The 15,365-nt window shown below is 35.5% G+C and overlaps 1 protein-coding gene across 2 annotated transcripts in view; it reads right to left on the bottom strand.

Annotated features, from left to right (window-relative positions):
• Positions 1-15,365, bottom strand: part of PRKG1 (protein kinase cGMP-dependent 1) — a 1,281,256-nt gene that overhangs the window by 42,714 nt on the left and 1,223,177 nt on the right. For both annotated transcript variants that reach the window (XM_081245892.1, XM_081245891.1), the window contains exon 10: positions 14,032-14,128. In XM_081245892.1, coding sequence (XP_081102018.1) covers positions 14,032-14,128 — 97 coding nt within the window. The remainder of the gene's footprint in view (positions 1-14,031; positions 14,129-15,365) is intronic.

The raw sequence follows: 15,365 nt of genomic DNA, 5'->3' as shown, positions 1-15,365 counted from the left end.
AAAGGTGGCATAAGGAAGCATGATGATTCACTCTGGAAGCATGACCCTGAGTTTACAGCACATTCATATTCTCCTGAGATGTGGAGGTTTTATTTGCTCTGTTCTCTCAAGCCCAACACGTAAAGGGGATCTGCTTCTTAACTGTTGTATTTTCTGTGTTACTAATTGTCAAAGAACATGCATTGGATAGAAATAGTAGTAGCTTTCCCAAGAAGAGCATTAAAACAGACTTCAAGGCATAGGGAAATCTAGGCAGAGTCATCCTAATTGTAATAGCTGGACAACAGCAAAATAGGAATGGCAAATATTTTCTCTAAACAAACCAGCACACAATTTAATCAGGCAATCCATGTTACATGGGATGGCATAAAATCATTTCTTTATTTTGGGCTGTCTTTAAACAGGGAGGAAATAGATTTCTAAGTAATCCAGGAACAATATGGCCATGGTCTGTATTGTAAAATTTAAGTAGCTCACATTTAATCCAAATTGAGGTAATTTACGGAATTCCTGACAAGGTCTATAGTGAAAAGAAAAGTTCTAAAGGGAAGATGGAAAGAAGGAGGGAGAGAGGAAGGAAGGCAGGCAGGCAGGCGGTGGGGGGGGGGTGGAGGGAAGGAATAAAGGAAGGAAGGGAAGTAAAGAAAGAGAAAGAAAACCCTAGACTGAGAAAAATGTATAGGTCCTCTTCTATAAGATAAACTGTGCCAAACTGTGGGAGTATGCTTTTCTCTACTCTGGTTACAGTTCTCAACCAGATTCACCAAAAGAGGCAAAAGACCCATAATAAAACTTTAACAACCAAGTAAACCAGCAAGCCAACTATTAGACCCTCTAGACATGTGTAAACACCAGGTTGTTCTGTCTCCATCATTTTGCAATACTCCCCTATTGCCAGACAATGCTTCACAACCTATCAGATACTGGCCTCAAACTCCATGTTCAGGAAACAACTTAAACAGCTCTGTTCAGTAGCAGTTGAGTACAGTAACAAAGCTGAAGTAGAGTATAAAGGAGCCATAAAATCACCATAAACTTCAAATAGAAAAAAAGCATGAAGTTGCTGTGTATTAAACACCTTTGTATTCAGATCCACATTGAACTAAATTTACAATTATACATGTAGAAAATAAAAATACTTAGTGTAAAACAAAGTTTTAGTGTAAGAAAATATGCAGTAAAAAAGGCTAATCTTTAGAGAGAGAGTAAATTAGTAGTTGCTGGAGCTGAGGGTAGGAATGGAGAGTATTTGCAAATGGGCCACAAGGGTTCTATTAAAGTGATGGAAATGTTCTAAAATTGGATTGTGGTGGTGATTGTACAATTCTGTGGTAAATAGATTATACCTCAACAAAGCTTTTAAGGAATGTTAAAATAAGAAAAAGCCAGAAAATATGTGTATCTATATTTTTTAGTTCTTGTCTTTATTGATTGTGAGATAGGTATATTTTTAATTTACATTTGAAGGAACTAAATGTCAGAAATGTTTTTCTTTCTATGCTTATCTTTACCCCTTCAATAAAAGTTCCCCAATTAATCAAAACTATATTTCATTTTTACTCTAGTTTCTGTAAACTGTTAACATTTTTATTAAAAATTTTATTCTTTTTTATGACTTCTCTATTTGCTATTTATTAAAAGTCCTAAATTCAAAGAAGTCCTCATGTTCCTTAAAAAACTACAAATAGAACTACCATATGACCCAGCAATCCCACTACTGGGCATATACTCTGAGAAAACCATAATTCAAATGAGTCATGTACGAAAATGTTCATTGCAGCTCTATTTACAATAGCCCGGAAATGGAAACAACCTAAGTGTCCATTATCCGATGAATGGATAAAGAAGATGTGGCACATATATACAATGGAATATTACTCAGCCATAAAAAGAAATGAAATTGAGCTATTTGTAAGGAGGTGGATAGACCTAGAGTCTGTCATACAGAGTGAAGTAAGTCAGAAAGAGAAAGACAAATACCGTATGCTAACACATATGTATGGAATTTAAGAAAAAAAATGTCATGAAGAACCTAGGGGTAAAACAGGAATAAAGACACAGACCTACTTGAGAATGGACTTGAGGATATGGGGAGGGGGAAGGGTAAGCTGTGACAAAGCGAGAGAGAGGCATGGACATATATACACTACCAAACATAAGGTAGATAGCTAGTGGGAAGCAGCCGCATAGCACAGGGAGATCAGCTCAGTGCTTTGTGACCATCTAGAGCGGTGGGATAGGGAGGGTGGGAGGGAGGGAGATGCAAGAGGGAAGGGATATGGGAACAGATGTATATGTATAACTGATTCACTTTGTTATAAAGCAGAAACTAATACACTATTGTGAAGCAATTATACTCCAATAAAGTTGTAAAAAAAAAAAAAAGTCCTCATGTCCAAAAAAAAGGTGGGAACATGGGTCATTTTAAGCAAAATGTACATAACTATCACAAAATTCTTAAAACTTATCTAGTCAAAATAGTGCATATTTGCTGGGTAATGTCTTTTATTATTTTAATAATGTACAAACTACAATCATACCCAAGTTCATAATATCTGGAGCCTCATTTTCCTCACTTACAAGAATAAAACCACATTATTTTATAGTCACAGATATTGTAAGACCAAATCAGATAGTGTATGTGAAAGTGCTTTGAAAATTAAAAAGTGCTATGTAAGAATTATCATTATTACCATGACTTCCAAGATATGTGGGAATGCTAATTAAAATGGATACTTATATATAGTATTTTACTGTTAAAATTCATAATTAAATCTGGTTTTAAATTAGTTGTTCCAACCACCCGAATGAAACAGAAGGAATTAATTAAACAGAAAAAAAATAATGTCTGAATTTAAGGAAGTTTTTCTTTCAAAGAGAAAGAAAAAGCAGTGTTATTGCTCTGATGCAAATAACTTTTTTGGACATGACATACTAATGTGTCCAAGTATTCAGGAAGAACCGACTTACTACATTACTGAGAGAAAGTGACATTTTTTAAGGGCACAGAAAGCTTCTATTCTACAAAGTAGTATTGGACTGTACTCCTCAACATTTCCTAACCAAAAATGTGAGAATTACTTTTCTCTGTGTAATAGTACTATGAAGTTCAGGAAACATTAACCGTAATCTTAATTAAAAACTTCTGTTTTCAGTCTGTTGTTAAAACCTCTTTTCTCACTAGTTATCCACAGTTTTATTATTTACCTGTCTCTCTTCATTACACAATAATATCACAGATTTCTTTTCCTTAGTCAATGTCTAAAACTTAAAAAAGAACCACGGCATCTGGTTTGTTCCATAGGATACACAGGGAGGAATATAGGGAACTTCTCACCGTCTGCATGATGCATGTCCAAATGACACAGAGAATGCAAAGGATGGACCATGAGTTGAATAGGGATGTCAGAGTTGGGAAACTATTCAGCCATGAGCACAGAGGCATGGCCCTGTTGTACAATTTTATAGTTAAGACTTTATGTGTAAAATTTATTTCATAGATAACCACTAAGTTATCTATATTAATGGTGAGGTATATCAATTTCAGAACAAAGAACCTAGAAAAAGTAGCTTTTTAAAATTTATTTTATCTACTCTTTTTCATTTGATCCCACTTGCCATTTGCACAAGTGATAATCAAGAGACAGTCTCTCTGCTTTTCATCCTTGTTTTCCTTCCCAGGGTCACCTCAACTTCTTATCCAAATGTAACGCCATTTTCTCTGTAACTTGCCTTGAGACCTAAAATTCAGTTTTACAGCTAGTGATAAGAAACATAAGGAAATATCTGTATTTTTAAATTCAAATTGAGTTTAAAACATGTGAAGCAATTTTCATAGAGGAAATAGTTTTCATTTTAATTTTTTAAAAAGACATTTAACTTTTAGTTCAGAGGAAGATAAGAAAAAGAACTTCATACTTTTCTGTTTTTAATTACAACATGAACAAAAGTTTGGACTATTTTATAGAAATCATTTGCAAAGGAAAGAGCACTTGTGATTTCCCTTAATAGGGAATTAGCACTGCTACATTTTGACTCAAAAGGCTACCTACATTGATTCAAGATTGTTTCCTGAAATGTGAAATTTAAATACACCATTTCTCTTCCCTACAGTACTTGTGTTAAATAAACCTTATTTCATTTTGTAGGAATATTAAAATTGATTTTATTACCTATGATGCACTTTAAATTGTTTTCCTTCATAATCAAGTTTCTTTCCCTTAAGATTTAATTTCTATGCATACTCTCGCTCATATAAAGAAATACATGAAATAGTGTAACTGTTGAATATTTCACATAATTCAACTTATTCTAATACTTAAAAGCACACTTATAACTTAAAACTTCACGTAGATGGAGTTGAGTGTCGTAAGTTGACACTTCAACTTCTTTCATTTATTGAGGCAGTGAAGATTTAAAATGAGTTTAAATGATATATAGAGAATTATACATGGCAAAATTCAACTCTCTGAGATGTGAACAGATTAATTTATGAGAGGTTTTGCATTCTGATCACACTTTTGAGATGTTAGACATAAATAACTTTATAATTTTTTTAAACTGTTACTGGAAGACTTTTAATCAAATGGCTTATAATCAGATCTTAATGTCCTAATATATGCTATATTCAAACTTCACCCTTTCTGATATTAAAAAAAGTATAACTTCTTTCTCTGTTTTTCTACTTCAAAATTTTCACAAGATTTTGTACTTCACGTGTAGTTAAGCCAGTTCAACATGTGTTTACTGGTTTTTTGCTTATGCTAACTTATCTATGAAAAACAGTCGCATTAAACATTGAAACTGCTTTGTTCATGAAAGTGGAATCTGAGATTGCAGCCATGACCAGACAGTGGTTCCCATTGGTTTAGCTTGTTACTTTTGGGGTATTGATGATCTCCCCACTCTTACTGTGAAGTTGCAAGGCAGTTAACTGAAGCTGGGGTTAAGTACCAAGCCATCTGGCCCACAAAATCTCCTGATTTCTTAGCCCAGTGTTTAGCCTAATATATGGTATATGTCAGTGCAATGGGGGATGTTAATATGAAGGACAGAATATGAATTAGCAATAAATTAAATGTATACAGCTGATGAGCTACAGTGAAACATTCAGAATCATCTTTTTTACATTTATTTCTAGAAAGCAAGATAAATCATTTCATTTTATTTACGAGGACATGGCTATTTTCAACATTACTAACATACACAAGGAGACTATTTTTCCCTTTCACGGAAGGGATCTCTCTTTGAAAGTGTTTACATAAAATTTTCAGGGATGAGGAATACATCTTGGCACAAAGTAAACTACCTTATTCAGAAGAGAAATTATGATGTTTATTTTTGGGAGCACTGCCACCTCAAAATAGCCCTTCTAGTCACCTTATAGTGTATTCTTTTATTTCATGGGTGGAAGTTGAGAGCTGAGTCTGTGTCTATTTGCGTTCTTTTCTTGACCTAATGCCCCCAAATGCCCAATGCCTTAAAGTCTAATCTCCTTTAAGAATATAATACAGTTATACCCTATCAGTTAGTTATCTAGTATTTCTCACTGCTCCCTCACACATTCTCTAGTCAGGCCACTTGCTTTGGTGTCCTGTGAAAACACGTGGCCTCCTGTGTTGTAAACTTTTCCTGGAATGGCCTTTCCCCCAAATGGCCTTTTCGCATCTGTTCATTTAAATCCCAACCTATTCTCTAAGCCCTGGCTCAAGTTCTGTGTCTTCTCAGGGCCTCGCTACATCATCAGCTCCAAATGCTCTCTTTTTGAAATGCTGAAAACCCTTCTTCATGATTTAGAATTTAATGCAATACTAAAGGATTTCACTTGCTATTTTTCATATGTATTGATCTTATCTTCTTACGTAGGAGAAGGCAAGATGTTCTTTGAGGGCACGAATCACACATGATATTGCTATATCCCACAAAAAATACTTAGGAATTTTTTTAATAGATAAACTTTTACTGAATGTCACATGACCATAAATTCACTGGATTAAAAAAAATCAAATTTATGTCACAGAAAACAAAAGGGTGAGTGACCAAACTGTTAAATGATGATAAAACATTTCATCCAAAACTTATCTTAAGCCATGGAAAGACATGTCCAGTGCCTTCTAGATTTACAGTTGTCCCTTAGTATCCTTGAGGGATTGACTCCAGTCTCCCCTGTGGATACCAAAATCCTTAGATGCTCAAGTCCCTCATATAAAATGGCATAATATTTGCACATGACCTAAATATACCCTCCTGTATACTTTAAATCATCCTTAGATTGCTTATAATACCTAATACAATGAAAATGCTATGTAAATAGGTATAAATACAGCATAGGTAATATATAAATAGTTGTAAATACAATGTAAATGCTATGTAAATTGTTTCTGGTGCATGTCAAATTCAAGTTTTGCTTTTTGAAACCTTATCGAATATTTTCAATCTGAGGTTGGACAAATTCATGGATGGGGAACCTGTGAATATTGAGGGCCAACTGTGGATTGATCTTTCTAGAAAAGCATGAAGGTTTAGAGGAGGAAATGCTAACATTTTACTTTATATAGAACACTAATTTCAAACACTTTTAAAGAAAAATGTTCATTTCAATAGATGGCTAGTGTATAAAATTCCTATAATTTTAAAAGATGTATAAGAGTGTGACTGTTCTATTTGTTGTCATTCATTTAGTCTAAATTGTATTCCAGCTATCAATGTACTAAAGAGAATATATTTACAGTAACAAGATGAATTCATGCATATTTTACCTTATTTGTATATGTCAAAGCAGAGATAAATTTTATTACCTGTGATTTCTGCTTAGAAACTATCTTGTGGTTAGATGTTTTAGAAGTTGCAGTATACAGGCACACTTCATTTTATTGTGCTTCATTTTTTTATCACACTTTGCAGATACTGCATTTTTAACAAATTGAAGGTTTGTGGCAAGCCTGTGTCGAGGAAGTCTGTCGATATCATTTTTCCAACAGCATTTGATCACATCGTGTCTCTGTGTCACATTTTAGTAATTCTCACAGTATTTCACACTTTTTCATTATTATTATATTTGCTATAATAATCTGTGATCAGTGATCTTTGATGTTACTACTCACTGAAGACTCAGATGATAGCATTTTATAGCAATAAAGTATTTTTTGATTAAGGTATGTACATTGTCTTTTTAGACATAATGCTCTTGCATGCTTTATAGACTATAGTATAGTGTATACATAACTGTCATATGCATTGGGAAACCAAAAAATTCCTGTGACTTGCTTTATTGTGATACTTGCTTTATTGCAGTGGTCTGGAATTGAACCCGCATTATCTCTGAGGAATGCCTGTATTGTGACTGCACCTATTATGTTCAATTAGCATTTATCAAATTGGATTTTCATTAGCTATCTGAATAACTTATTTTCTCAGAAATCAACACTATCACAATTACTAACTTGTGTCAGTTTTCATTCTTTTGAAGAATAAATATAAATGAGGATGACATATTTAATAATAATCTAGAGAAAAGCCTATGTTAAAATGAGGCAATTTTGAGTTTTCAACCAGCATAGAGTCCTTATTCACCTTGGCTACAGAGGACACAAGGCCTTAGGATGGCAGGGTTTCCCAGGCATCCTCTGCAGCATAAATCACAGCAGGCACAAATGGTAGTGCTGTCCAGCGATCCCACAGCTATTCTATTTCACTGTCATGTGGCTTGGCAGTAAGAAGCTCTTGAAGAGTTTTCATCTCACATGGGGTTTCCCTTTGGCTTAGGCTTTCCCCTTACATAAGGACGAAACAAAACTCTGTGACTGAGCAATAGGTTTATCAGCTAATTTCTTGCTTAATCATCACTTAGTCCCTATTTATTTTTTTTAGTTGCTTTACATAGCCTTCCACGTCACTTGCATGTGACACACAGTGACCAAGCAGCTATCAAAAATGCCACGAGAGTGGTATGGATGCCCATATGTACAGCACGCAGACCCTGTTACACAAATGTGATTGTGAATGTGGCAGAATTCTTACAACTTGCTACCACATTGCCCCCTCCTGGACAATCCGATCATGGGATTGTGGCACAGGAGAAATGACCTTTGTCCTCCATTTGGCAAGAGCCAGACCCTTATTATGCCCAATCAGGGTGCCATGGTTTAAGAAGATTGTGGAGAAACTGGATATGATTTAGCAGTTTGCACCAAAAACGATTTCCTGTTGAGAGGTTAAGAGGTGGGGCTTTACAATTTAGAAGAAAAATGGAGAAATAAGAGCAGACTACTTCAGGTACACAAAGGTTTAGTGTGAGGAAGACTGAAAATTGTTTCCCATCTCTACTCATGACAACCCAGAAAGTAAGGAGCTTTAGTGGTTTGGGGGAATTTAATAGAAGCTATCACTGAAGGTCATTTGAACACCTTAGACTCCTTCATGTATGGGAGAAATGCTTGTATTCTCAGCACTTGGCCTAACAATGGGAGAGAAAAGAGTAAAATATTTCATTCCCTTCCTTTTCTATGGGTAGAGCTGAAAATGATAGCTATCATTAGAATATTTTAATAATAATAACAACACTGCCAACACTTACTGACATATACGTGAGGCACTATTTTGGGACTTTAACTCATTTAATCTTTGCAATGCATGAGGCACACAGCCTATTTTTATCCTCCTTTTAGAGATGAGGAAACTGAGGCTCAGGAGGTTTAAGTAAATGACTAATCACACACAGCTGGTAAGACCTCAATCCAGACAGTCTGATTCCAGAGCTCTAGCTTTTAGCTACCACGTGATACTGTCTGATCTTTATTTTTTCCTCCACAGATATTTTAACACTCAACTAGGAGCTGCAAAAGAGAAAACAGAAAAAAGAGTCTCTGAAGGTTTGATAGAAGAAGAGGTGAATAGCAGATAATCATAGCATCTATTCCATATTTATGTCTAAGACAGGTTCTTGAATTCTAGAAGACTTTTTTAAAAAAACAAACGTGTACCTATGATAATAAAGTGACACTTGTCTGATTTGATAATGGTGGCTGTTATTGGTGGTAATAAGAATCTAAATATTTTTAGTAGTCAGAATGATAAAAAAAGAAAAAGTCTAGTTTAAAAATCAGTAGTTCTGGGCAATAAGAACAGCTCTTTCAGTGACCGTGTGATCTTAGGTCACTTATACACATTATTCATGACTTAGCTCCTGTGAAATGTGGCTTATGCCTCCTATGATAGCTCTAAAGGCAAAATTATATACTGGATATGAGAGCCATTTGAAGATTGTAAAGCTGGATTCAAAGGAAAAGCTCGATTATTTTAGTAAGAAAGTAATACCAATTTATTAATAAACATTATTAATATCAGTTTATTAACAAACTATCCTGCAGTAGTTTCATTTTACGAGAGCAGACCATAATGCTTGAGGTTATTTATGGCAATGCCTTGATGTCGATCCCTCTGTCTTAGAAATGCTTCCTCCTCTAAGAAATCTTGCCCCTCCACACACTGAGCACGTGCTGCTCATACTCTGATTATGGGTTTACTTATTAGTTTGCATGATTGTCCCTCCTAGTGGACTGTGAGTCCCTAGAGGCAGTGGCTATTTTCTGTTAAACTGTGTATATCCCAGCAGAGAGCTCACTACATAAATACATAATAAATTGTGTAGAAAGAATATAATCCAAGACGACAGAGATTATGTTTTCCATATCATTCTTCCTATATTTTATCCAAGTATGGTGCTCTGGTATATGAGGCATTGAATTGCTGAATAAATAGATTACATATTTATTATTTAAAGCAACCACTACATAGCACTGCTAGATTAAAAAGTTTGACTTGTACCAATCTACTCTGAAAAGCAAGCACCTCTCTGACAAGGGCAAAGGAGAGTAAATTTGGAATGTGACCATAAAGTAATGGGACTAATTTTCACTTGTGATTTGTAAACTCCATCTCCTTATTTTACAGTCACATCTTGTAAATTAAGAGGATTACCTAGATGTCTTACAGCATTGTTCATAGCTTTAATGAGTAAATCATATATTTTAAAAAAGCTGAATTCTTTAGCTGAAGGTGCTATTATAAATGGAGTGTGGTCTTCTGGAAAATATTCTGTAAACAGGTAGCACTGAATAAGTTAGAAAGTGGTTCTTCAAAATAAAAATACGTGCAGAAAATATGGTATATACCAGATCACAGAAAGGAAAGCAGTATAAATGACTTCCCAAAGGTAATGGGTGTGAACAAGACATGTCTGATATTAAACTAGTTGAAATCACTTATGCTAAAAGTATTTATGAAATAGACTGAATAACTTAAGAACAGAACTCCCATTCCTATGAGACCTTCACTTCAAGCTTCTGGTCTCATCATTGAACAAATATTTAAGTTTCTATTATGTTCCAAAATTATGTTCTCATCTCTAAAAGCTGGCAATAAATTATTTTAGCAATTCTTCTGCCTGAAAAATACCCCTGCATCTAAATTCCCCTAAATTGACATAAATGATAAAAATTAAGAAATGCTAAGAAGTGTTTGAATGGTATTACATTAAGCAAATAACATGAACATGATCTGTATATCAAATGATAATAAAACTACACTCCTAACTTAGTTCTAACAGGAAATGGGGTTCACAAATTCAAATTTCTTAATTCTTCATACCCCATTCAGTAGTTTATCATCTTATAATCAACACCTGGGAAAAAATTTAAAAATAGAATTATAAAATTAAAGTGTAACTGTGGTAATTTTTATAATGTCATTTACCTGATCAACATTACTACTGAACAAAGAATTGGTAGGTTCAACGTGTAAGTATTATATACTTGGTATTAACATGTTCAATACTGTGTATATGTAAAACATACATAAATGAGTTCATGTGAAGGTTATATTGTGTAAAGATAGCACTCTATAATACTGATAAAATTATCTCGCATGCACCATTTGCAGAGGGGAGTGAAAGGAAAACTTTTGTAATCACAACAGAACTGGGCTCTGCCTAGATCCTCCTTCTACCTTTGAAGGGTGTGAGTCCTACTCTAACAGGACACTGCTACTGCAGTCACCACTGTCCTCATGGAGATTCACTGTCTGCCATGACAACAGTATGTGTAATTACAGTCAAAGTGTTGAAGCCAAACTCCCAATTCTGGTGTCACTGAATACATGTAAAAATGAACCATCACAGAAAAGAATATTTTTCATACCCAGTAATTAATCTTATTGGGCAGTTAGTAAGTGGCAAGAAGTGGGAGCAATGGATTCTGGGGTAATAATAGTGATCACTTAAATGGGTAGTCCACATCGAACAGTGAAGACAATTTGGGTATTAGGATAATCCCCTAGTGTGTTTGGGAAGTGCAAGATCACACAAGATGATGTCACTTCAGAGGTTAAAGACTGCACCTCTACCCATGATGTACTAGTTATACTTTATAACCCATTTTGGGTTTATCATTCAGGAATACATATAAAGTTTTTCAAACCAGGCTACAGCTCCAACCTAAGTTAATCCTTGAGGTTATGATTTCCATTAGTCTAAAAATATTTGTGTAGACGTGTAAAATATCACGTCCATGAGAAGAAAATTGCTGAACTGTCTTTGATTATCACTCCTGGGATGAAGATTATATATAAATATGTATGTACTCAAGCACATACATGCCTACAAACACATACATATTTTGTCTTTTTAAACTGCATTACCTTTTTTTTTTTTTTTTTTGCCTTACGCTGGCCTCTCACTGTTGTGGCCTCTCCCGATGTGGAGCACAGGCTCTGGACACGCAGGCTCAGCGGCCATGGCCCACGGGCCCAGCCGCTCCGCGGCATGTGGGATCTTCCCAGACAGGGGCACGAAGCCGTGTCCCCTGCATCGGCAGGCGGGCTCTCAACCACTGCACCACCAGGGAAGCCCTGCATTACCTTTAATATGCCCGCTTTGAACCTTCCTTAATTTTGTGGTTGTTTGTGCCTCCTCACTTTTTTTTTTTTTTTGCGGTACGCGGGCCTCTCACTGTTGTGACCTCTCCCGTTGCGGAGCACAGGCTCCGGACACGCAGGCTCAGCGGCCATGGCTCACGGGCCCAGCCGCTCCGCGGCACGTGGGATCCTCCTGGACCGGGGCACGAACCCGTGTCCCCTGCATCGGCAGGCGCACTCTCAACCACTGCGCCACCAGGGAAGCCCCCTCCTCACATTTTTGAGGGAATTTTCTAGAAGCTTTCCACTATCAGCTTGGCATTTGATTATGCATGTTGAAGTGTCTTTAAGTGATTTCCAGTATTTCAAAAATCCTACGTAGATTCCTATATTTCATAAAATATCTCACTGGTAACTTAAAGTTTCCCAATTTGAAGTTATCAGACCTCCACAAAGTTATAATGTTGATTTTTTTGGTCAACTAAAACAGCAATTTTATTGTCCACAGTCCTTAAAAAAATAATTTTAAGAAACTGTAACGGCCATAAAATTAATCTCTAGGGAATTCTGTCCTTTATACTGCTTCATAGAGAGAGTGGTTTAGACACATACAACTATGTAAATAAACACAGCAGACAATAAATCCTTCATGGCTAGGAGCTCTACACTGTGCTGTTTCTACGTCCCAACACTCCCAGTGCAAAGCTGTTCATGTATAACACTGTCATTAAATCTTCATTAACTATGTGAAGTTATATTTCATCACAAAATTAATGTTCTTGAAAAATAAATCTAAGACTGCCTTGATTGTCAGGATTCAGAAAAGCAAGAGGTTTTTCTAAGCCCTTACTTGATTTTTACTCCTGTAATTGAAAACATTCAATACTTAGATCCCCAGAGGCACACTATGAAGTCAGGAATCAAGTCAGCAGTAGTATTACTATAGTATCTCCAGCCAGTGTTAAGGGAAGCATCACACAAATTCAGTGAAACACTTTATGGCTCTAAACCCTTCTTGTCTAATATTTAAGTAAATAACATCATTCTGCCCATCAAAGTCAAAAATCCCAACTACAGCACAAATGGACAAATACAAAAATAGTGCTAGGTCAATCTACTTTTAAGGAAGGGGATTTCTCCTACTGCCTGATGGCAACAGTAACTATTTACTGAACTGTACACAGTCTCAGGGAGTTCCTAACATACTGTACTGGTGTCTGATATCAGGGACTCCTCCATGTTCAGGAGAGGTGGACATTAATCTACATTCTCAAATACGGTTTTTATCCACACAGTCTGGAATGCAGCAACTCAGTCACAAGAATACATTTTTTTCTAATTTTTGTTGTAATATGTCAGTTTTTAAATTTATATTTTAAACAAAGGCACAATAGAACATGCTTTCATTTGGTTTACACCATATTGATGCCATGTGTTTAATGTATGAACTTGTGCCAAAATGTCTTCTTCATCTTCACTTAGCTGTGTGTGTATACACACAAATAAACATGTGTGTGAAATAAACTATATAAAATATTCATACCATATTATCCAATACGGTTATATATATGTGTGTATATATATATGTACTATAATCTAAATAGGTGATTATAACTACAGAATCACAGAATAACTACAACACCATTTACTTAATTTTTAAAGCAGTGGTGAGAATAATTATATGTTATATACATAGATATATAATACATGTAAATATACCTCATCTCCCTTTATATATATTTAAATTTACACTTTAGTTATTGTGATTATAGAGTGCATAATTAAGTTAGTGAGCACTGCTCAGATCTAAGGAAGTAAATAAAGATCACAGAAAATCAGCGGGTAATAAGTGCTTTATGACTCCTCATTAAGTACATGTGTTTACCTTTCATTTAATATGCAGAGGTTTTCTAAAAAGTAAGTTGGTGTTTATTTTATTTTTCATTTACTGATTACATAACATAGTTCACTTTGTTGCAAACTCTGTTGTGCTGAGAGTATTTGGTACCAATTTAGGAACAATAGTAATTAATGATTAGACAGAGAAGAAATCTTAATTTAAGAGAAAAAATTAAAAAGGAAGACAGGACTCTCAAAAGCATTTAAAGAGCAATCACCTACCAGTTCTACTCGTCCGAAACCTCCAACTCCAAGGGTATCAATGATGTTGAAATCAGACAGCTTCAGGTTGGCGAAGAAAGCAGCTTCAGCTTCATATCTGGAGTTTTTGATGCGAAAAAATGGAAATTTCTTAGAGGTGCAAACACGAGTACCACGTACAACTGTACTGGAATGACATGACTGTGAAACAGGGTTTACCTGCTTAAATTCCATCTTGCTTTTAGAGTCTGCGTTTTCTCACACTCATAATTTTTTGGTCCCAGTTGTGCAGAATAACATAGATTTGCACTTGTATTTCAGAGTAGAAAAATACAAAGTACCCACTGCATGTCAGTCATGTGACTGATAAATCCAGTTATCAAATCAAAGTTACATCTCGGTGTTTTTCTATGCGTCTTCTTGTGAGCACAGATTGTTTGAGTTGTTCTTTTTTGGTTTTGTTTTGGATTTTTTGGTTTGGCTTGGTTTTGTTTTTGCTGTTCAGATTTTGGATGGCAGTTTCTCATTAGTTTCCCTTATCCACAGGCTGGCAGTGGCTCCTATTAATGTTTATTAAAAGCGGCAAGATCATTGAGGTCTCTGGAGTGAAATCACGGCCAGGTTTTATGAAAACAGATCCGAAAAGCTGAGGACTGATGTGAAAATGTCTGAAATGGATGATTTCGGAAGCATAGTCACATTCCTAAAAAGTGTCTTCCCTTCGTTTGTGTTTACCCACTGACTCTCAGCTAGTAATTCCAGTGTCTTTACGCTTGCCAGTTTCTTAGATGAGTGGTGTGAAGGAGCACAGACTAGCCTCCAAAGTTTAACTCTATGCAAATGGGACACATGCAAGTGGCCAAAATAAGCTTCCCCTGATGAGACAAGTGAATATCAGCTGCTTAAAATATCTCCTTGTTAAAGCCCCTACTATTTTTAGAAAGGGCAGTAAGGCATAAAGATGATGACCCTCCCACTCACTAAAGTCAGGTCAGGGAGTAATTCAGCTGTCTCAAAAATAAAGTATTTGATGAGCTATGTGTAACCCATGACCATCAGCCAGGCGGTACCTGATTCAGTAGTATGCTATAGATAGACATGATGATCGTGCTTGAAATAGTGATACTAACACAGTTCGTTTATGTCAGCTTTTGGATAGAATAATTCACAGGCATGTTTGGCCTTAAGCTGTGTAACATTTTAGCTATTTCATTATAATCAAACACAAATTCAGACTGTCCACTTGGGAAAAAATGTAAAACAGTTATCTAGGTGAGCTTTCAACACTCTCCAATTTACAATGACAATTCTGGTTTTTAAACACATCAATTCTTGAAAGACTCACAAGATGGTAA

The sequence above is a fragment of the Mesoplodon bidens genome (genome assembly GCF_964165515.1).
Source record: "Mesoplodon bidens genome assembly, chromosome: 1".
In the NCBI taxonomy this organism is placed as follows: domain Eukaryota; kingdom Metazoa; phylum Chordata; class Mammalia; order Artiodactyla; family Ziphiidae; genus Mesoplodon; species Mesoplodon bidens.
The sequence above is the reverse complement of the archived record's forward strand: the minus strand, read 5'-3'. Positions and strand labels throughout refer to the sequence as shown.